This window comes from Pavona decussata, unplaced genomic scaffold, assembly GCF_977016875.1.
Source record: "Pavona decussata unplaced genomic scaffold, jaPavDecu1.1 SCAFFOLD_53, whole genome shotgun sequence".
Lineage (NCBI taxonomy): Eukaryota > Metazoa > Cnidaria > Anthozoa > Scleractinia > Agariciidae > Pavona > Pavona decussata.
Window position 1 is genome coordinate 4,659,790 of NW_028145475.1, and position 22,120 is coordinate 4,681,909.

At 38.2% G+C, this 22,120-nt stretch overlaps 4 protein-coding genes across 5 annotated transcripts in view; 2 read left to right on the forward strand and 2 right to left on the reverse strand.

Annotated features, from left to right (window-relative positions):
* Window positions 1–22,120, forward strand: part of LOC146480625 (collagen triple helix repeat-containing protein 1-like) — a 30,588-nt gene that overhangs the window by 5,567 nt on the left and 2,901 nt on the right. The gene's annotated exons all lie outside the window — the stretch shown is intronic.
* LOC146480626 (collagen triple helix repeat-containing protein 1-like) lies at window positions 5,445–8,277 on the reverse strand. Of its 2 annotated transcripts, none has more exons than XM_085109852.1 (4): window positions 8,186–8,277; window positions 7,917–8,034; window positions 6,659–6,970; window positions 5,445–6,222 (listed from the first exon to the last, which is right to left on the reverse strand). In XM_085109852.1, the coding sequence occupies exons 2-4, from the start codon at window positions 7,989–7,991 to the stop codon at window positions 5,857–5,859; spliced, it is 753 nt and encodes a 250-aa protein (XP_084965978.1). In that variant the 5' UTR covers window positions 7,992–8,034; window positions 8,186–8,277; the 3' UTR covers window positions 5,445–5,856. The 2 variants fall into 2 exon arrangements, with proteins under 2 accessions (XP_084965978.1, XP_084965979.1); XM_085109853.1 differs by having other exon boundaries at window positions 7,917–8,019; window positions 8,186–8,260.
* LOC146480627 (collagen triple helix repeat-containing protein 1-like) overlaps window positions 13,685–22,120 on the reverse strand; it is a 77,489-nt gene continuing 69,053 nt past the window's right edge. Inside the window, exon 4 of the mRNA XM_085109883.1 lies at window positions 13,685–14,199. Coding sequence (XP_084966009.1) covers window positions 13,837–14,199 — 363 coding nt within the window. The 3' untranslated portion in view covers window positions 13,685–13,836. The remainder of the gene's footprint in view (window positions 14,200–22,120) is intronic.
* LOC146480628 (collagen triple helix repeat-containing protein 1-like) lies at window positions 16,655–17,953 on the forward strand. The gene is made up of 3 exons (XM_085109367.1): window positions 16,655–16,738; window positions 16,997–17,062; window positions 17,392–17,953. The coding sequence occupies exons 1-3, from the start codon at window positions 16,655–16,657 to the stop codon at window positions 17,749–17,751; spliced, it is 510 nt and encodes a 169-aa protein (XP_084965493.1). The 3' UTR covers window positions 17,752–17,953.

The window sequence follows — 22,120 nt, forward strand, 5'->3', positions numbered from 1 at the left end:
CCTCGTCACCTTTGTTTTGAAATGTTTTTATTCCCTTTTGGATGTGCGATCTTGCGTTTGGAATTTGTTCCTTGATCGTCAAATGAGGGTTTGTTTATGTCAATATAGGTTTCTTTACTTGTCTCTGCTTCAAAACGTTTCTATTCGTACGTGGATCTGATGAAAGGAATACATCTTCACTTTATCAATCACGGGCGTGGCTTGTTCATTATCTCAGCCTTTGGTATATCGACGAATAGCGCCTTTGTTAGAACTTATTTAGATCGCTCTTATTTCTTTTTTGAGTTCTGTTCTGACTGGTCAAACATCTGTTTGGAAAATATATTTGTTCTTGTCGTAAAATGTCTTCTCAATGATGTGCATCTAAACAAATGAACGACAGTGAAATTTGAAGTCCTCTCCGCCAATTTCTTTGTTTTGAATTCTCGCGATCGGCAGTCTGATTTCTTTCAATATTCCATGTTCTTTCCATTCTGGGTTCAATTAAGAACTTTATCGAATGCATTTTGCATGTTACGTGATCCTAAGCCTAAGTAGTATGTCGTACTATTTTTCACCTTCCAGTCATACATGTTCTTTTAAAGCACTCCTACAGCGACCGTAAAATCACCATTTTTAGAACAAACTTTCGTCCTCCAATCGGGATAGCTGATGGTCGTAAAATGTTTATGTTCCTCGTCTTACGCGTGTGGGAACAGTGCAGTCCTTATGTTAAGATTTGTCCCGGCGTTTACTTACACCGTTAGCGCAACAACGACAACCACAGGCATGCCAAGCTCAGTATGTTACGTAACGAGCGCTTTATAGCCTTTGTATGGGAAATTTACCTCAATCCTAAATATGCTAAAATAAAGCTATTAATGTAGAAATAAACTTCACTAACCCCAACGTAGGGTTGTCTTTGTGTCTTTAATGAAATTTGGGCGCGAACTGTGTTGAATTTAGACGGGTTTGTGGCGCACGTTTTTTCGATGTCGTTGTTGGCTATAATATAACGCTCGTGCAGGGTCAATAGTGTTCTTCTCGTTAAACCTTTTGTTAAGCTACGATCCCGTTGCAGTTGTGGTTAGCTTAATCTCCCTGCTAGTACCCCCTACCCCTGCAAGGTGAAACATAGACTTACGCTTATCATTTAATAAGGTATATTGTGATTTCGGGAGTTTTCTCATGATGTTCCACAGTACAGGTAAGCAGACATAAACTACTGGAAGGAACTTGCAATGACATTTCGTTTGTGTCCTTATATCACCTCCGGATATTTAATTCCACTGAGGCTTGAAATTGTCGGTTGTCTAATTTTACTAGATATTTTTGTCTAATCGGCATCAAAGTCAAATTAACAAATCAGTGTGGTTTAGCGTTGTCTGCATTCTTATCGACAACGATATTCGTCATCACAGTGGTGCCTCGTGAGTCCACAACAAATTTTGACCACTGTGATGACGAATACCGTTGTCAATAAGAGTGCAGACAACGCTAAACTACATTCGATTTGTTTTTTGCCACAATATCAACGTCCGCGCGCTAATTGACGCGAGCAGCGTTGTCTAGACTCTTATCGACAACGGAAAATTTAATAGCCAATCAGATTGCGAGATTAGAAACAATTGTGATAAAATGGCTGATTTTCTGTTTTATCAGATTGATGCAGCGGATGTAAATTTAATGTAATCTAAAATGTGTATGACACTGACGTTAAAAACCAAACGTTTATAAAAACTTAACAAGACGTTTCGGCCGAAAATCTTCGGCCTTCGTCGGTTTAAAAAATGACAAATAATCAAACGCTTATCCAACGGTTCACAGTTTGCGCGTGCTACAATCACGACGCGTAACGAACGATCACCCCGCGAGAAAACAAATCACGTGAGTGAGCTATAAATTGCCTAAACATCAATATGTTCATTGCCCGCATTTTGGTCTCGCAGAGAATGCCAGGCCTGAAGGAAAAGTCTCTTGTGGTAATCACGCGCCTTGTCGACAATGGTGGCTTGGTCAAAATCTATGCTATGGCCATTTAGCGTTGTCTGCACTCTTATCGACAACGATATTCGTAATCACAGTGGTCAAAATGTTGTGGACTCACGAGGCGACACTGTGACAGGGGCACCCAACGGAATATTTTGGTAAAATATCTGTTCGGATGGAAGTTCCCCTAAAAACTTCGAACGTTTTCGCCTAGCGATTCCCTGGTCCTGATCATCAAGGCAACCGGATGCAAATTCCACAACAGGTGGGCTGATTGAACCTGTTCCTGTTATCTTAGCACTCGGCTAAAACGGTAGTTTCAAAACAGTCAAAACAGTGGGCCAAAACAGGCTTAAAACAGCAGCAGGAATTACAAACTTGGCGAAAATAAAGCAAACTTTAATAACTGAAACTGACTGACAGCTTAACGGATTTGTTGTCTGCCGGGTAAGCGGATGCAAATTCCACAGAAGGTGGGCGATTGCATTTGTTCCCGTTATTAAGACAGGAGCGGATGTCAATAAACTACGTTCCAAGTCCAGGTCATCCATGTTGAACAGACAGGCCTCTGCACGCTAACATAGAAAGCACATTTTAAAAACACTTCAACGAAAACAAAGCAATTATCGATTAACAGACTTTTGTTCGTTGTGGGTGGATACAAATTCCACGGCGAAGGGCCACTTGAAAATGTCGCCCAAATCATGAAAACGATGACTCCGTTTTCAATGAGAGCAGAAATGAAAAGAAAAATATATTTTACTTAGGGCAAACATTCTCTTGCTGTTTTCTTCTTTTTTCCTTCTTTTTTATAAAAGAGTTGAGACCTTGCTTCTGAGATGAGTACGTTCTTCATTTGCACTTGCGAGTTTAAAGTTTTCAGTGTGAAATGGTGAGAGATTGAAGTAAAAGATCATTTTGAACCAGAGTTAATTAAATTAGCTGATTCAACAGACATAAGGTGCAATCAAGTTTTTCAACGCAATCGTGTACACAAGCTCCTGCAAAAATAGCATGGAAATTCAACTATAGATCGATCGGCGTGATTTGTTTAATGATTTGTTTCATCTACTTTAATTTATAATTGGAAAAGACAATTGTATTATTGATAATAACGATCTCGATAATGATAGCAAGGAAACATAGACGTGTGCGAAGAATAAAACATGATAACCAAAGAGTTTAGTGTCAAGCCATGACTTATTCTCGGTTTTGACCAGAAAAATAAGACACATGTTTTAGGGAAAAATGAAAGCACACCATCGATTTTTCTTTCAATTCTTAATTTACCCAGTTTCTGCGTTCTTAAACTTTGCGTCGAGAAGAAGAAGACGCCAAGTCGAAACTACTTGCAATATTAATCAGTAAGAAAAGTCCCATGCTCGTCCGGCGGACAAATGTTCGTACTGGGCTGTTTTATAACACAATAGTTATTTAGGCATGAGCGCATTTCAGTAAATAAGGCTCCAAGTTCATGTCATCCAAGGTGAACACACAGAATGTTGTGAGCTAAAATAGTAAGCGGAAAAACAAAATTCAGATAAACAAAACAATTATTTTAATAGCGTAAAAAGACTTTTGTTCCTTATGAGTAAATACAAATACTTGAGATATTTGCCGACGAGAAGAGATATTCACTCAGAGAAAAAAACTTCCACTTACAATGCAAGTGAGCACGTTCTTTACTTAAACTCCTTGGCCAACTTTGAATCTTGATTTTAAGGGAAAAAGAAGTACTGGATCATTTACTATTTGGAATAAAAGTGTTGAGTTAATTAACTTGGCCGATTCGTTCGATATAAATTAGAACTATATTTCCTAGTTTAACAATCTAGATGAATACAGTTGTTTCACAATCTTTTGTGAGATATTTAAGCAAGTATAAGTTTTCTCCCTAAGATGAAGGATGTTGATAAAAGCGGGAACGAAAAATCGGGAACGGGGAACAAGGAACGGGGAACGGGAGTCTGGGTTTACATAGCTGTGAATCTTTCCTAGGTGTAATTGAATACATTGATTCTTCGTCAGTGAAAACGTACTCATAGCAATTACTTTCATCTCTGCTCGTTTGTGAGCGAACTGAGCTCGGATTAAGAAGACACTTTTCTCAATTACGCAAAAGTCTAAAATAATCCAAACTCAGCGAGGAAAAAGGCGGACTGGTAGTGGCTCGAATGCTCCGATATTTTAACAAAAGACAGTTCAGTCATTGATATTTAGGTTTGCGGTTTAGGATCTTAAGCAGCACTTTTGCACGAACGCCGATCAAATTTCAATAAAATTACAATTCAGCGCTTTTGAAATCTACAACTCTACATAAAAAAGGCACAATAGAATAAATTAACTCGTCGGCCAAAGTTTCTATAAAAAAAGAGTTTAAACTCTTTTAACGTTTTAAAAAATATATTGATGTTAACTACTGTATTCACAGGTAAAACAAACTAATAAACACCAAAATTACCACGAAATGAAATTAAATTTCACTTGCTCCCCAATCTGTGTCACGCACGAGCGACTTGGCTACAAACAGATATTTACATCCGTTGATTTAAAATAAGACATATTCTAAAGTATCTTACTTAACGATGTGCCAGATTCCCCGGTTAACTAATGCTGTAGAAGTAGAAAATATCTGAATAGCAATACAACCTGGAACAATGGAGCAATGGAGTAAAAACTAATAGTAAACGAACTCTAAACACAAGCAGAGAAGCAGCGAAACCTGTGGGAGCTATGGAGTGGTAAGCACGCCACATTCCTTATTTTCATGATATTAAGTTTTAATTAGAGGCTTTCGCGGTTGCAGCCATCACGTTTGAAAAGTAGCACAAAAAGAGCGCGAAATTCACTCTGTCAATGGGAATGAGGCAATAATTATTGTAGTAAAAATCTTTTTAATAGCGTAGGGAATAAATCGTGATTATAGTATTATTCTGCTCAATATAATGTAACCTGCTGTCATGCAAAACCTGGGAACTAGGAGGGGGGGGAGGGTTGGGTGGGCATGCTTGTACAAGTGTGAGACTATTCCTTTCACATTAAGCATATAAATGATAGGTATGAAAGTTTCTTCATTTACAACAAAAAATTACCTTCCCCTATCTTGTGAGGTCCTGAAGACAGTTAAATGTAATTTACAACTTTAGTAGATTGGTTGGTAGTTCTTAAATTTATGACTAACTGATTGTCTAAAATCAGGTCGCATATGAGCATGTATAAGAAAGCTTTTTTTTTTTTTCACTGAAAAGCTGGTAATGTTGTCTTCTATAAGCATTTATGCACCTTTAAACTTTTCAACATTTGAATGTCAGAAATAATTTGTGTTTGCTTTTGGTTTTGCTTTGAATATCTGCGCTCTGCTTTAAAGGTACAGAAAACCTGCGCAAAGTGCGCTAACCAATCAGGGAAAACGTTGTCTAAAACTGATCATCGTTGACTCCTAAACCGGCTCTCTTTACCCCTCCTTTCCATGATAGAGTTGCAATTCCTTTCTTTAATATGTCTATTCATTTAGTTAAATGCGTCATTTTAGGTACTGGTGAAAGGAAATTTTTGAAAGGGACTGAAAAGCATTTTTACGTTAAAGCGAGAAAAGATAAAATAATGGATGTTGAACACATTTTTTTTCTTTTTTCTTTTATGTATGTGCTCAAAGTTCTGGTCGGTAATATGGTACTTCCTTGCGTTAATGAGCGACATTTAGCTGAAAATGCTGGACGATAAATGCAGAGACATATTTCGCCTTATACCCATTTTTATTTTTCTTAAAAAAGTGTTAAGCTCCCTGAAAATGTAGATCAAATACAAACGCCTTGTTGTTCATAATAGCGAAGCCAAACTAAGCTAATGTGTCTTCTTGATCCATGACTGACTGTCATGCTCCTGCAGCTACTGGGGCGGAGGGACTTCCTCGATCAGAATTCGGCTGGTGGAGATGTACCCAGCGTACGCGTTAGAGCCGCGCTTGAATCTGTGGCCACAGTCTCCCACCATCAATCCGATGCGAACGGTTCCTTTGCCAATCCCCTCACAGTATCCCCCGATCTGACTGTGCTTGTGAATGCAGTAGTCTGTCCTGCCATGGTTTGCATAGATAACATCCACCGCGTCGATGGTGACTGGTTTGGAACATTCCACGCCATTGAAGGCGAAATACCAACGCTTACAGCAATGTACGCAGTAAGCTACCCTTAAATCCCCATCAAACTCGACCTTCAACGCTGTCTTACTGTCCTTTTTCACAAAGACACAATCCTTTCAAGGGAAAAGGAAATGAAATTTTAATGAGATGAAAGATATTGCTTTTTATCACAGATATGAAGAAAAAGAAGGAAATAAATAACTGTTGAAAAGTTGACGAAAAGAAGGAAAAGGAGGAGAAGGAAGAGGAAGAACAATAAAAAAGAAAGGGATGATGAGGACGTATATCGAGATGGTTATGGTCAATGTCATGGTGACAGTGATGGAGATGGTGCTAATGGTGGCGATAATGGTACAAAGCAGTGATGGTGTGAAGAACAGTATTGGTGGTGATGTTCACGATGATGCAAAATAAAAAGAAGAGAGGAAGAAGATAACGAGAATGAAAACGAGATTATAAAAGCAATCATGCTAGTGAAAGAGGAACAACAGCAATAAAAGAGGGGAAGAAAACATGAAAAATCATTTCACTCTAAAAATATACACTTACCTTTATCAAACCAGAGTCTTTCTCATCATACAAAGCTTTCCACGCACACTGTTTCCAGTTCCTTTGAGGGATCAGGCCGGAGGGGCCTTCTTCTCCTTTGTCACCCTGAGCACCCTTAGCTCCCGTCTTCCCAGGTGGTCCTACAGGGCCTTGGTCTCCTTTGGTGCCAGAGGAGCCTTTTGGTCCTTTCTTGCCAGGTGCTCCCACGGGGCCTCCATCACCCTTGACCCCATCTCGTCCGTTAAGTCCTGGAACACCAGGGACCCCTGGCACGCCACTGACTGCGCATGTTGGGCTCGCAAGACGTTGTGTCTGCAAAACAGATATGATAAACTCAGTTGCTGTTGACCTCTTATTGTCAATTGCACGCATATTTATTTTCCTTTGTTACCAGTTCTCTCCTTTGCTGCTTAACAGGAAGAAGTAATTTTGGACGATCTGAATATCTGCAGTTACGAGTTTATTTATCGGTTACATGGGTGAGCGAGTTTAGACATTGTACGTGTATCGGTCTGATTGCACTCTCGTTGTCTCACAAGAGGCCGATAAACAGCTCGTGTGTTGACCTATCTCAGGGTTTCAGTGAACTCGGCATTTTCGAATGGTACTACTCAATTGTTTGTTATCCGGCTTACCCGGCGGACACGTGGTTGAAGCGAAGTAAACAGCCTAACTTAGGTTCCTGCACTAATTATCGTAAAGGGATAAGAGACGATCACAAAAATGTAATTAATGTTTGTGGAACTCACTTCATGTCTTGTTGCAATCGTGAAATGACATACTGGACTGAAACACTTAATTTCACGATAAAGTTTCACTTGCTTCTTGAAAACTATTCTTAATTGAGTTTAAATTATGTTATGACAAAAATGACGGAACAAACGAAGAACTGGAAAGCGAGTCATGATGTTCGCGACGATTCCATCACATATCGAGCTTTCATGGGACACATCACACTCGCGATTACTCCGATTTGAAAATAAAGTCTCACTTTCTTGTTGAAAAATAGTCTAAAACGAGTTTAAATTATGTTATAGCCAAAATGACCCAACAAAGGAATAATTTGAAAGCGAAGTAAAGGAACTGGGAGGCGAGAATGTTCGCAACGGTTCGGTCACATATCGAGTGTGCAAGCGACACTTCACATGCGCAATAAATAAATTTAAAAGAAAAATCGATCCGAAGAGGAAGAGCTACATAGAGATTCAATCCTTTAAAATGAAGGAACTGAAATACTATAGGGAATCCAAAAACTTACCGTTTGATTGACAGAAAACACCAAGTGAGGAATGATGCAAGCGGCACTGAGTAAAATGATTTTAAGATTCCCCATTGTTGGTTCTGAGTTTGGTCAGATTCCGCTTGAGACAAATACACTGAGTACAAAAGAATACAACAAGCGATCAGTTATTTTTCAAACACATTCAGCAACACAAACATCCTGACGATGGGAGTCGTTCAGTTTGATAAATATAAAAATGGTGAGTGAAAATCTCAGAAACACTCCAATATTCTGACGAAACTAACATTTCAGATTGTTGTCTTGAGCAAAAGATTCAATTACTGGTGGAAATCAAACGGATCAAAGTAGTTTTTACACGGATGCTTTCAGCATAAGGGAAGTCCCCTTTCTTACATTGCGCGAAAGAACGAGTTGTCCATCCTCTCTCTTATTGGTTCATCTAACTTCCTGATCCTTCACTGTTTGAGCTGACGGGACGAAAATATTTCTTGTTTTATTGACGGTTTCACGAATGTTGATCTTTCTTGAGCAAAACAATTCCTTCCGTTCTGATGTGCTCCCAAAACAACAAGATATCATTATAGCATATGGAACTTACAGACAACAGTGTTTGTTAATGTTGTTTAACACAGTGTTGTACTAACAATTTTTTCAAGACTAACTAAATATTTATAAGCAGGGGTAAGACCATGAATATTTTATTCAAAGTTTGTACTAGCCAGAGGCCCCCCGTGAGTAGAATTTTTGTCAAATGCGGAAAGAACCTTTTGATGTAATCGAAGATCTAAGTGAGGTAAACTGTTAATTTTTTATTTCGATTAAATATTATCAAAATAAAAACACAAAAATAAGGAGACATTTGGAATAAAATACAACTGAAATGATACAAAAGTGAAACGTCCAATGACACAAAGACACTGAATTGTTGGAAAGTATTACAAACCTCAGCAATAAAAAAATCAGTCACTGACAAGTTTGAGACAAGTTAGTCTGTTTAGCAGGGGCTCAGTTTCATCAAAATGCAATTTGAATAAATGAGGGATCTATTTGACGGGTAGCGTGAAAATAGATCAGCACCATAATGAATTCACTTGCTGAATTTGATTTATCCAATTACACCTAACCAGAAATCGCATACTGTGAATTGTTCTTGGAGCGAGCCCATAGGGAAGATGAAAGAAAGAGCAGTATATAGAAATCTTTTTTTTTTCCATTAGTGTCTATTTTATTTTTAATCGGTTTGTAATGGCAAACGGGTAGGGCGTCTCTTTAGACGACGAACTCAGAATGCTGCAAAGGGAAATGAGCGTCCGATTGACCCGTCCGATTACCATAATCACCAGGAAGCAAAAAAGAATCAGGGGTTCAGTTGTTCAGCCGATGAATTTTAAAATACCGATCTAAAGACTAAGTTAGGCCGAACGCAGAAGACAATCCTAGGGAACGAAGGCAATGGGCGAAATCTAAACACAAATAAATTAAAATCAAAAGAATTTTATCTTGAGTATGAATATAGAGTTTGTATCATTCTCATGGTTCACGTGCAAACGAAAAGGAGTCTTCAAACGACGAACTCGATTTATTTCAAAATGCAAACAGGAAAATGGAGAGCATTGCTAACTTTTTATTTTTTCATTCGGTGGTGGGGGGCAAATCAGTTTTTTGTTTATTGTCACTGTATTTTGCTTTTCGTTACCTTTTATTTGTCACGAAAGAAACTGATAGATCGTTCGTTTGAACAATCACGACGAAACAAGTGGAAAGTAAAAAATTAGCATAAATTAGGCATTCTACATCTACATATCTACAAATAATCGGCAGCGAATTACCTAATTTGCTCCTAGTACTGAAATCAGTAAGGATATCATACCGACTATCAGAAAGTAATTTGGGAGACAATGCAAAAACAAATGATTTAAGGAGGCAACGGGCAAGGAATCTGACACAGAAAATAAATTTACATCATGTGGTTAGAGTTAAACTAAAACCGACAAACGAAAACAATTGCGCGCATCACTGCGCTCAACTGACCGCTGTTTCCACATACCCCTGATAAGGTTTCTCCGCCATTCTTCGTCCGAGCTGTTCCACGTTAAGATGCGTGCGACACGTGTGCTTACAAAATTGCGTGTAAGATTCTGCCCAATGACACAGTGTTTCCTAGTTATCACTAACTAGAAAAATTTCACTTGAGAATTGCGCCCACGATGAGATCCCGGATTTTCACTTGAAAGCCAATTTATACCAAGCCCTTTCCAACGTTTTTCAATAATAACATTTTTTGAACGCATTGTGTTCAAAGTTTTAGAATGTGCCTTGTCAACCTTGTCAAGTTCGTGCTCCCAAATTCGATCCCAGGGCTTTTCTTTATTTCCGTGGAATCGAGGTTAGTTTTGTTCACTGTGAATTTCGCCAGTGTGTAGACATATTTCCCTTTTAAGACATTTTATTAGATTTAAAACTCACAGCCCTAAGATCAATTTACGCCTGTAACACCGAGAGATGAATGAGTCCGAAGTCAGTTTGAAGCTGTAAAAACTTAAAATCCGCTGAGGTGTCAAAATGCTTTACCGAAGAAGGCTATTTTTGGTGTCTTGTTTCTGGCAAAAACGAGTTCCCTAAACTCACTCTGATTGGTTGACATGACAAAAGGCTGTCTGTTGACTAAACGTTGGCTTAATTTTAATTCTATCATCAACAGTTAGCGGGAGTTTCCTAATTTGTATTTTTACGTTCCTCGATCCAACCTTGTACTATCAGCTTTCTGTTTCAGGCAATGAATGTGAATATATGTTAACCCTTCCAAATTGAAAATACGATTTTTCCAGATCTTCACACGGTAAATTACTTCAGAAGAGATTAACTGACAACATATCGATAACATGATAGAATATTATTCTGAAAAGATTTGGTCCGGAACGGATTTTAATGAGTAAACAGTGTACGCCTCTTGTACGAAAATGTTTCCTGTATCTGAGTATTTCGGGCAGAAATATTTTCTCTCAATCGAACTGTAATTCGACAATATTTCACGGCTTTTGCTTCATAACTTTAATGGCAAAGAGAGCTTTGGACGCGGCGAGAAAAATAAATGATATGTTAAATCAATATCAATCAACTGACTGAAAAAAAATCGTTATTTATATCAGAAAGGTAAAGAAGTGGTGTAACAGTTATTTGTGCAGTTAGTTTTGTTCAATTTCATAATATTAGTGTTGCACTAACAGGCTTCTTTTAAAAGAGCATCTCTGATAATTTAACAGCAGACCTTATAACTATAAATAATTTCTCAGAGAAGTTGATCTATGAATTTCGAAATGTTCAGCTCTCGTTTTAATACGAAGGTCTTAGTGAGTAAACGTGTTATTTTTTTCGGCAGCATTGTACTCATCAACAAAATAAAGAGATTTGAGATTATATCAAAATTATTAGGGATATGTTCAACGGAAAAGAGAATAAATTGTTCAAAAGTATATTGGTCGCCAGCAATCGAATTTAAGTTTAATGAATTAATGAAGGTTTATAATTTAAACGGGATTTGAACGTACTGATGCACGACTCCAACATTCTGTTTTTTTGTTCGCTACTTTTGATCTAGGTATTTCAATCAATTTTGGGTCTTGTAAACTTGTGTCGGGCTAAGCGCGGTTTGGAGTATTTTATAGTGATTATGAGTTCTGTGGGTTGTTTGTTTTGTTCGCTGTTTGATCGCTTTATTTGAATCTGACCTCTTGATTGTTAAGGGGCACTCAACGACAATATTTAAGTTAAACAGTGAAATGTTATTTGTATATGTAATCAAAACTCGCCTAAAGGCTCGAGAAATTATTAGAATTTTGACAAAACGCAAGTGAAATTATTTCCTAATTTCACGAGTATGCCATTTGATTACCTTTTTATATCATGGGTGACAAATTACGCTCACCATCGTGGTCGGTTCCGTCTTGTCTACACACGCAGGCAAAAACTCCGCTCGATTTCTTTATCCAACTGCTCAGGACGAACCGTCTCAGGGTTTTTCTCAGGGCCATTTTCATCAGACCAGTTCTCAAAAACACTCACTCAGTTAATTGTGCTCTTTCGCGTATTTAGGTTTTCGGTAGCGTCTTTTAATGCCGTAACATTTTTAAACCTGGCCGCCATCTTGGCACTGAGACGTTGCCATAGCAATTTTGCAATTTCTCATGTGAACGCTGAAATTTCGCGCTAAAATTAAGGGGTAAATTGTCACCCATGATATTAATCATCGTATTTGCCTCTCCGAAAACAAAACGGTATGTCCTCTCAGCATTGCGAAAGTTTATTAACTCAGTTTTACTATAATAGATAGCACAAGTTTTTCGTCGTGGTTTAAATCAAATTTCTGAGACAGTTGCAGTGCCTTTTTTCAAATGAAAATCATGACATCCTTTCTTCAAGTTTTTGGCTTATGGTTTTTGAAATCAGTTGAAACCAGTCCATGCAGTTGTTCAAATAAAGTAGGCGGAAAAAACGTACCCAAAAAACAAATGTTTAAGTGCGGAAAAGCCGCAGAGAAGGCAACAATGGAGTATATTTGTTGAGAAATAAATCGAAGGATCTTAGATCTGGACAAAGGATGACTATATATGAAATTGAAAGTGTGTTAATCCCTGATTCTTCGTTATCATTACCGCGCCTAAACGGACGATTTCTTTCCAATGTACAAGTGATGCGATTTTCTGGAAAATATTGCGTCGCCATCGGGCGATAAAATTTCGAACCCGCACGGGCGGTGAAAATCGCAAGGGAGCAGAAGCAAGAAGTGAGTTTCGAGCGACGAATGACTGGGGTGATTGCTGCATTGCCAATCTATCGCCTGTGCAACGGTAGCTACATGAGCGGTCTTCACAGGAAGTTTGAAATGCGACTGTTTCGACAAATAGCGTCTCCTTTTTAAAGGAAAAGAAACACTCGTGTGACCGCCACGTACAGTGAAGCAACAATTTACTCAACAGACCACAAAGGTAGACTAAGGGATTGAAACTTTCTGCAAGCTTATGCACGACAGAATTTCATTTACTGTCAAATACAGAAAGAACCTTCGTTCTAGTCTAGTCTCAATGAAGTATGCCGTTGATATTTCATTTAACATTGTGCTCAACAGAAATTTTTAAGCTACAGGTGAAATTTTTTAAGTTGAGAGTCCTCGCTGGAATCGGTAAAACTGACCTGATTGCAATTTAATTATTCCCCGAGTTCGTCCCCATGTTTGTCTAAAAGCAGATCGCATATGAGCATGTATAACAAAGCTTTTTTTTTTTTTTCACTGAAAAGCTGGTAATGTTGTCTACTATAAGCATATTTTACGCGTCTTTCAACTTTTCAACGTTTAAATGTCAGAAATAATTTGTGTTTTCTTTTGGCTTTGCTTTGAATATCTGCGCTCAGCTTAAACGTACAGAAAACCTGCGCAAAGTGCGCTAACCAATCAGGAAAAAAATGGCTAAAACTAATCATCGTTGACTCCTAAACCGGCTTTTTTTGCTCTTGCTTTCCATGATAGAGTTGCAATTCCTTTCTTTAAAATATCTATTCATTTAGTTAAATGCGTTATTTTAGGTACTGGTAAAAGGAAATTTTTGAAAGGGACTGAAAAGCATTTTTACGTTAAAGCGAGAAAAGATAAAATAATGCCGGGATGTTCAAGACACTTTTTTTTTCTTTTTTGTATGTGCTTAAAGTTCTGGTCGGTAATATGGTACTTCTTTGAGTTAATGAGCGATATTTAGCTGAAAACGCTGGACGATAAACCATTAAACCCATTTTTATTTTTTCTTAAGGCCTAGTTCCTTACAAAATGTGTTAGCTCCCCGAAAATTTAGATCAAATATAAACGCCTCGCTTTTCGTAATAGCGAACCCAAACTAAGCTAAGGTGTCTTCTTGATCCATGACTGACTGTGATGCTCCTGCAGCTACTGGGTCGGAGGGACTTCCTCGATCAGGATGCGATTGGTGGAGATGTACCCAGCGTACGCGTCAGAGCCGGTCTTGTATCCTGGACAGTCTCCAACCATAAATCCGACGCGAACGGTTCCTTTGCCAATCCCCTCACAGTATCCTCCGATGTGACTGTGCTTGTGAATGTTGGTTTTTGTTCCGCCATTGTTCTCATTGAGAACATCAATCGCGTCGATGGTGACTGGTTTGGAACATTCCACGTCATTGAAGGTGAAATACCAACGCTTACAGCAAGCCTCGCAGAAAGCTACCCTGAAATCGCCATCAAACTCGACCTTCAATGCTGTTTTGGCCTTCTTTTTGACAAAGACACATTCCTTTCAAGGGAAAAAGCAATGAAATATTAATGGTATAAAAGATATTGCTGCTGGAAATCTAAGCAGTAAGCAATCCTGAAGTCGCCATTGTACTCGACTATCAAAGCTGTTTTATCCGAAAGCTTTTTAAAGGCACAGTCCTTAAACGAAATCGACACCAACGATTTTCCTTGTTTGCCGCCATCTATCAGCCAAAGTTAAGTTACAATATTGTAAGAACAGAACATAAAATTGCTAATTTCTTAAGTGAATAATTCGTAGGATCTCTTAAATTAACTCGGTCAATATCGATTTGTAGCTTAAAAACTGGCATAATTTACTAAGATATAGGGCATATATTGGGGATGTTCATCAATGCTTGCCTGTCGTTTAAAGTGTATATGACGGATTTCTTTTTTTATTCGCTTGATCGAATCTTCATGTCGTTCTCCTACGAAAATCGAAAAAATAAATTCGCTATCGATTTTTCTTCCCCTCGTTTGAGGCGACAAATAGGTGAAAGTTCACTTCCGGTTGTGTACAAAACTGCGCAAGGTGGGAAACTGGGGATAGTGGGCCTGTGACGTCAATACAAGAACGCTGCTTTCGCGGGTTTCAGTGTTTTTCTTGTGCGAAGGAAGAAAACATGGTGCTGCTCTGTGTTGTGTAACAATAATAACAAAGGTGTAATAAACCACGCGCATAAAGTCAAACTTACGCTTATGTGAGAATTAAAATCAGTGTACTCTTATACATACTGAACTTCCATGAGTTAAGGTTAATGGAAAGCATAACATTTATAATAAACTTTGATCAAGTGCACACGTTTCAACTATGAGAGGTGAGATAAATCTTACCGAATGGCGATGCAAACGACGATCTCTAGTTGAATATTCTTGCTCAACTTTCGGTCGATAAAATCGAGGAACGGGCAAAATACCAATTTCATCACGCTTCAGTCGCTCCTGATAGCACTGTTGGTTGAAAGAATAAGTGCCAGAAATCTTTGCGATGCATCGAGCAAACCACCGAATACTTTCTCGGGGTCCAGTGTTTTCGACTTCAATTCACGAATAAAATCCATTTCTGTCTCCTTTTCGCGGCTTCCGATCTTGTATCACCGTAGAAGGGAATTTGATGGATGTAAATCCCCTTTTTCTCGTCTTTCTAGTCGCTAAAGCCGTACACAACACAGATTACAACACAGAGTAAATATTCGAATTAAAGTGGTAAAAAATATTAAAAAGTTCAATGGTTTATCTCTCTTTTATGTTTTGGTGTAGTGATGATCTAGCTCGGATTATCCTGGTATAAATCTGGTATAAGCGGGTGTTCTGTCAGTTAGACTGTTTCTCGGCAAATTTATCTTTTCGTCAAGAATGTACTTATTTGAATAATAATAATCTATAAATCTTTTCCGTTTGAAGGTGACTGTCAATGTCAAAACTTTTTGGTCTCTAACCACGCACTGTATTTTTAATAAGGTAACTGAAACTTCTAAACACGTACACTGTAATTTATGGAAATAGGCGTGGACTTGTAGTACCGCCTTTCTTCTTGGAAAGTCGTTGTTTTGAAACAACAACGCTGGACACTGCTTGAAACTTCAACTAAGTATTTAACAAACTTATGATTGTCAATGTAAAATTTTTATTGATACAAATGTTCATTGTAAATTTTATATTGCTCCTGTTGCTTTATTTTGGTTGGACGCTTCGAAGAACGTAACGAAAACTTTTAAAGAAAGGTACAATTTCCTCATCAAATAGAGGGAAGGTATTCATTACCAATTCCGATACCAACCAATCATAGAAAAACTTACGTTAGCCTACATTAGTAGTTGACGGATGTTTGACAGTAGGTTGTCAATCATACTCCGGCCAACATAAAAGAAACGCGAGAGGTTATTCAGTAGAGAATTCTGTAAGCTGGGCTGTAGAGTGAACCCTTAAAATAGAACACAACCATTTGAACAACAACTGAGTCAGTGAGTGTCAAGTGAATTTTACATCAGAGTCGATTCCCCAGTTAGACGCCCAAAGGTTCATCTAGCAATTTCTGTCAGTAACTGGAATCAAAGCTTTCCCTTCGTCGCAAAATCAAGATAATTTGTGAGGAGAGTATTGCGGAGGGCAACAGGCTGAAATGTGGGTTTTGTTAGGTCTATGTTTTAAATATTTTCTATTTTAGTAATGACCCCCTTAACCAATTCACCTGTGTATTAACAAATTATACGCCGTCAGAATTTTCGCTTTGTTGGATATGTTTAAAAAAAATGACCGTTTCTTTTCCGTTTTTACATATCAGATTCCTTTCCGACTTCACACGAACTGTAGAAGATCTTGAGTCGGAACAATGAGTTTCAAAATCGTTTTGCTTGCTGCGTGCATCATGATTCCACATTTGGTGCTTTCTGCCAAAAAAAATCGGTAAGTTCTTCAATTCACAGCGTACAGCGTTTTCCTCGGTATCTCACATGATTACACTTCTAACACTCCTGCATGGTCCGCGATTTTCTCTTGATCCTTCTTTGATCCTTCTCCAGTGCGACATTGCCCAAGTTCGCTCTAATATGAAATAATCGTATTGCGATCTCCCTCAATTTTATGTCATTTCGCGTTCTTTGCTAGCTATTTTTGGCTATAACACACCGTTTAAAATCCATTTTCTGCCTTAAGTAAGTTACGATATTGTATTGTTCCTGTGAATCGCAAGACAAACTAAACTCCACAGACTTCAACTGGATAATTTTTGAAAATATTCAACCAACTATTACGGACGAGAAAATAAAATTTTACTTTTACTTTTTCATGATCAGAAGAAAAACTGGAAACAATGCGCGTGGAAGAACATCAATGATGGCAAGGACAATGGGCTGATTAAGGTAAGAAGATTAATCTAAGAAAATAACTCAGCGAAGCGCAGCTTGTAAGTTGTGTATTTAACAATGTTGCTATAATTGTGTTATCTTAAACGATAAGCAAGCATTGATGAACATCCCCAGTATATGCCAGTATATCTTATTAAATTATGCCAGTTTTTACTGAGCTACAAACCGATATTGACAAAGTTAATTTAAGAGATCCTACGAATTAGTCACTTAAGGTATTAGCAATTTTATGTTCTGTTGTTACAATATTGTAACTAACTTTGGCTTATAGATGGCGGTAAGGAAGGAAAATCATTGTTTGTTTGCTTTTTTTTTTTTTTCAGGAATGTGCCTTTAACAAGCTTTCGGACAAAACAGCTTTGAAAGTCGAGTTCATTGGCGACTTCAGGATTGGTTACTGCCTAGATTGCTGTTCGCGCTGGTATTTTACTTTCAATGGTGTGGAATGCCGCCATCCTCTCGCCATTGATGGTCTCATGCACATTTTTAGAAACCAAGGGAAAACAAACTACAACATACACAAAACAACTCAGATTGGAGGCTACTGTGAGAGAATCCCCAAGGGAACAGTTCGAGTAGGAATCAATGTTGGAAACTGCGTGGGGAAGAAAGCTGCTGATGCTTACACGGGATGGAACTCTGTGACCCGCATCATGATTGAAGAGGTCCCTCCACCTCAGTAACAACTAAGGGCAGAAAAACAGCTCGGGAAAAAAAACGCAAAGGTGGACTCTTAATCCTATAAGGTCATTTACATTTCCTCTGACAGCATAAAATAAAGAGCTTTTTCCTGGGTGTGATGTAAAGTAGATGGATGGATAGTGAAATTAATTAAAATCGGGATGTATGCTTGCAAACAATGATTAAAAAGACTTTGATAACGTGGTCATTTGTTTGCGTGTGCAAATAGGCGATAGCGTGCAGGAAGCGAGATCTACGCGGGCACGAGATAAAATGATTCGGTATCGCGATGTCGATTATTGTTATTGTGATGATTATGGGAAAAAAGAGGTGAGCTTTTCTAAGGAAGTAGACATGACATTGACATCTCCAAAATGAAACACGATCGTGGTCCCACAAAGCAAGTGGGCGCCAACTTTCTGAAAATCTTACTTAAAATTATTATGATTATGAAAAAGAATTAGGTTTCCATTTCTTTGGAAGTGGAGATGACCTTGAACACAAAAGCGCAGGCTGTCGGGAAATTAATTTGATAATGAAACATGAAACATTTACCTTTAACAAAAAAACTACGATTACATCTTTATGCTTTGTCAAACGCTATTTCTACAAAATGTAGAACAGTGCTGTCGGTGAAATCACTAATAACGAAACAGCTATTTCTTCCGAATGCTTCTGAACAAAAAAATCGCTTACTGGTTGCAATAAACAAACATGAACATCAACAAAAAAATTAACAATTATCCGTCTTACCTACCCATCCCCACGACTTTCTCCCTTGCGAATGTCCAAGATCAACTGGTATCTAAAGATAGCCAATAACGCGCCGGTAACATTGGTTAAGCCATGGGAGTCGCAAGTAATCGAAAGTTTGAAAGTGCAGACTGTCGGGTTTGTCAGTATTTGGACATGGTATCTCTCAACATCTGGATAGGACGCCTTCCCCACTCCCTCCCCCACCTCCAGAGGTCATTTCCACAATTTCACCCTCAATATCTTTTATTAAGTTTCGCTGAAGAAGCGGCCGAATTTCAAACATCTAAAATCAAGTGATTTTACACTGTCTCGTAAGCATGGTTGGGTTAATATCCCGGGAGGGGGGTACTCCTTGGTATTCTCGGTAGGAGTGTGCCGCCCGGTTCTCCAAATTCTGACCCTATTTCAGACCAAAACATGCCATTTTCCCCATCTATTTCTATACCTGGCCTTTAAAATCCATACCCGTTTTCAGACTTGCCTTGAAGCGTAACTAAGCTTAGCATTTGTGCCGAAGTCAAGAATTGGTAAAATTCACCCGAAAATTCAGCTCGAATGATATATTTTGGATACTTCTCTTCTCTTCTCTTCTCTACAGGGTATAGCGAGAAAATAAGTTCCAGCGATTTGGATTGAACTGTGAAGAAAAACTAGCGTTATCTTTTGTAGTCAAAGTTCACTTTAAACTTTCGAAATGCTGAGCAGGCAGGCCCTTTTGTTTTTGGAGGAACAAATACGATGGTTTTGGGAAGCCAACAGCGGCTCGTAAAGTCGACGAATAAGATTCTAAAAGTTTCGGCAATTTAAACTTTCAGTTAATGAATCCAAACAGATAAAACCTTGCTAGAATTACACCAATTTGCCTTTTGAAAGGCCATAAAATTATGTAATAATGCAGGAAACAACATTTTAACTGTTTAACTTAATGTTGTCGTTGGGTGCCTCTGGACAAACAAGAGGTCAGATTCAAATAAAGCGATCAAACAGCAGACAAAACAAACGAGCCGCAGAACTCATAATCACTATCAAATGCTCCAAACCGCGCTTCTTAGCCCGATAAAAGTTTAGACGACCCAAAATTGGTTGAAATACCTAGATTCAAAACAGCGAATAGAAAACAGGATGCTGGAGTCGTGCATGCGTTCAAATCCCGTTTTTATTATAAACCTTCGTTAATTCATGAAACGCACTACACGTACCTAAACAAACACTTGTCTTAAATTCGCTTAGTGGTGACTAATATACTTTTGAACAATTTATACTCTTTACCGTTCAACAGATCCCCCATTTCGACATAATCTGAAAATTACTTTATTTCGTTGATAAGTACAATGCTAACGGGAAAAATTGATGCCTTTCCGCACTAAGATCTTCGTATGAAAACTGGAGAACATAATTCAACGTCTCTGAGAAATATTTATAATTATAACCTCTGCATAACTGATTATCAGAGATGCTTTTTCACGTCAGTATTTGTTGCGCGTGCAAAAATGACGCAAGTAACCTCAAGAGGTAACAAAAACCACTTCAGCACTTGAAAGGCGTCAAATCTCTTTGGTATATGTAGCGATAGTTTCAAAACTCCGTTCAAACATGTAATCAAGCCTAAAGCCGAAAAAATATGGCAAAAAAGTTTGATTAACATTCGGTAAAAGAGCTCTAATTTACTGTACCTTTCTCGCACGCGATACATGGCGTTACATGAGCGCGCGCTTAAATAAAGGGCATGCGCAATTCAATTCTCTTCCGAGGTTGTAAAAACCTGTCTTTGATCGAGGATTGCTCGAAAACTTACCGTACAACTTATGATGAAATTTTCACGGTTGATTTGTTCGGGTGAATCACGTTTGGAGCCAAAATTTTTGAAAAATCTGTAAGACAGATTTTGAGCTATTTTTGATTTCACATTCTCTTACTTTGCACAAAAACTGTCTTACAGATTTTTATGTTACTTTGCATGAATGTTAAATCAGACCCAATTTCTTATTCTTGAAATTTTCAGGTGGGGTCATACGGGTACAATTTGAGAAAAACGTGACTTAACCTACTAGTGCCCAGTCTCTCATTGGGTACTCGGTCGCTCATTTTGGCTATTTGTTGACGTTTAATTGTTCAAATTTCACATAGAATCGTAAAAGACTTAAGCAAACAGAAAATAGTGAAGGGAAAAACAGCTTGGAACCTTTTTTAAAAGAGTTAAAAGTTGTGCCCTTATAATCCGTTAAAACTGTAGTAAGCCACCTTAATTGAAATAAAATACAGTCGACTCCCGATAACTCGAACCCTCACTAACTCGAACCTCCCCCTAACTCGAACTAATTCTCCTTTCCTTTCAGGTCATTTTCTATATAATTTTACCCTCGATAACTCGAACGTCCGATAACTCGAACCTTTTCCAATTTCCGTTAAGGGTTCGAGTTATCGGGAGTCGACTGTAAATCACTTTATTTAAGTGTCAATTTATTTAGCGCAGAGCACTAATTGGGGACACTTTCCAAATCGAATTGGAATTTAGAAGTGGTTGTTTTTGAGGAGCGGGGAAAACCGGAGTACCCGGAGAAAAACCTCTCGGAGCAAGGACGAGAACCAACAACAAACTCAACCCACATATGACGCCGAGCCCAGGAATCAAACCCGGGTCACATTGGTGGGAGGCGAGTTTTCACACCACTGCACCATCCCTGCTCCCCAAAGTTGTACACAATATTAAACTAGTAATACCTGCCGGTAGAGTGCCAACGAGTAAAAACTGTCACAGTTGCTTTGCGAATGAAAATTAAGAAGTAACCAGACTACAAAACATTTTTCAAACTGGATCATTGTTTAATAAAGCATTGCAAAACTCTCATGCTATTCTTTGTTGTTTAGAATGTCTATAAGATCTAAACTTGTGAGGTAGATTAGAGGTGAAACATCTGCGGCCCTTGCATTACCTGTTTGAGTTTATACAAAAACCAAAATAAACAACTTTAATGTGTACAAGATTAGCTATGAACCTGGGAATAACAGAATTTTACAATAAATATGAGCTTTTCAAATCCAATTTATTGAATTAATGAGCCGCAAGTATGGTATTTAAAAGAAAATAGAAGAATGGCACAAAGCTAAGTTGCAATTGACTTGAATTATTTCTCCTGCATTCAAACAGCTCCAATGTGCATCTCCCTCAAACAGAACCTAAAAATCAACAAAAAAAACCCCACTCAATTTGACTAGAAAACAATGAAATCTAAAATATTTTGTAGATCCCTATAATTAGGGATTCGTTTTGGTCCGCACTGTATCAGTTTGGAATGATATCTTTATTGTGCATATTATGTTACCGACCACATGAATTCACATAACGACACTGACCTACTATTGTCCGTTTTAGCTTGCAATTTGAATATATCATGATTAAAGACCGAAAGGTTACTTTAAGAAAATTGCTCCCTCTTCAGAAAACAAAACACTCTACAAACAGTTAAGATTTGAATTCTCTTACCTCCTCGATTGACAGAGCCGTCGGAACTTTCGCCGTCCACCAACGGAGCAACAAATCTGCTATTAGAGCTTAACATTTCCACACTGTCGCGCAGGATCGAAAAATAAGATGGTGCGAAGGAAAAATTCGAT